This window comes from Austrofundulus limnaeus, unplaced genomic scaffold (assembly GCF_001266775.1).
Source record: "Austrofundulus limnaeus strain Quisiro unplaced genomic scaffold, Austrofundulus_limnaeus-1.0 Scaffold10251, whole genome shotgun sequence".
NCBI classification, from domain to species: domain Eukaryota; kingdom Metazoa; phylum Chordata; class Actinopteri; order Cyprinodontiformes; family Rivulidae; genus Austrofundulus; species Austrofundulus limnaeus.
This window is the reverse complement of record NW_013962653.1, coordinates 1-605: the sequence shown is the minus strand read 5'-3', so window position 1 is coordinate 605 and position 605 is coordinate 1. Positions and strand designations below refer to the sequence as shown.

Genomic DNA, 605 nt, shown 5'->3' with positions numbered 1-605 from the left:
TGTGTGTGTGTGTGTGTGTGTGTGTGTGTGTGTCACAGAAATAATCTTTCTGATTTTCACTTTCCTTCTCATCAGTTTCAGGAGCGCTGCCAAGTGAACTCGTCTTCACTGATGATGTGTCGTTCTCCCACTGTTAACTCCTCCATCCTGGGGTCAAAGGTCACAGTGCAGTTTCTGCTCGACAACCTGTGCTTTGACTTCAGCGCTCTGAACTCTCAGGCCTTCAGCTACGAGCTCGACCCGGTTCTGGAGCCCCTGAACCAGCTGGAGCCTATGAAGGCGTACCGCTACAACCCCGGCAGTTTCATCCAGCTGGAGGTCAGAGATGTTTGGAGCTCTTGTGTTTGAAGACATCAGAACCAGAATCCAAGATCCCAACTCTGTGTAGGCAGATTTCAAAACACAGTATTTATGGCTGCTCTGCAGACGGATCATTAAAAGCTGAAACAGTTACATACAAAATGTAGAGCAGGGTTGCCAGATTGGACTTACAGTTCCAGCCCAAACGTAACGTAAAACCCACCCAACCACAAAAAAACAGCCCAAATCTTGTTGAGACTTGCGTTACAGACGCAGAAATATACATATACATAAATATATACGTA

The 605-nt window shown here is 46.4% G+C and overlaps 1 protein-coding gene across 1 annotated transcript; it reads left to right on the top strand.

Moving 5' to 3' along the window:
- Window positions 1-75: 75 nt before the first annotated feature.
- LOC106512685 (plexin-B1) lies at window positions 76-318 on the top strand (the record flags this gene model as incomplete). The annotated part of the gene is given in 1 exon segment (XM_014001248.1): window positions 76-318. A coding segment is annotated over 1 exon segment (207 nt), but the record flags the coding sequence as incomplete, so codon positions are not given.
- Window positions 319-605: the final 287 nt, after the last annotated feature.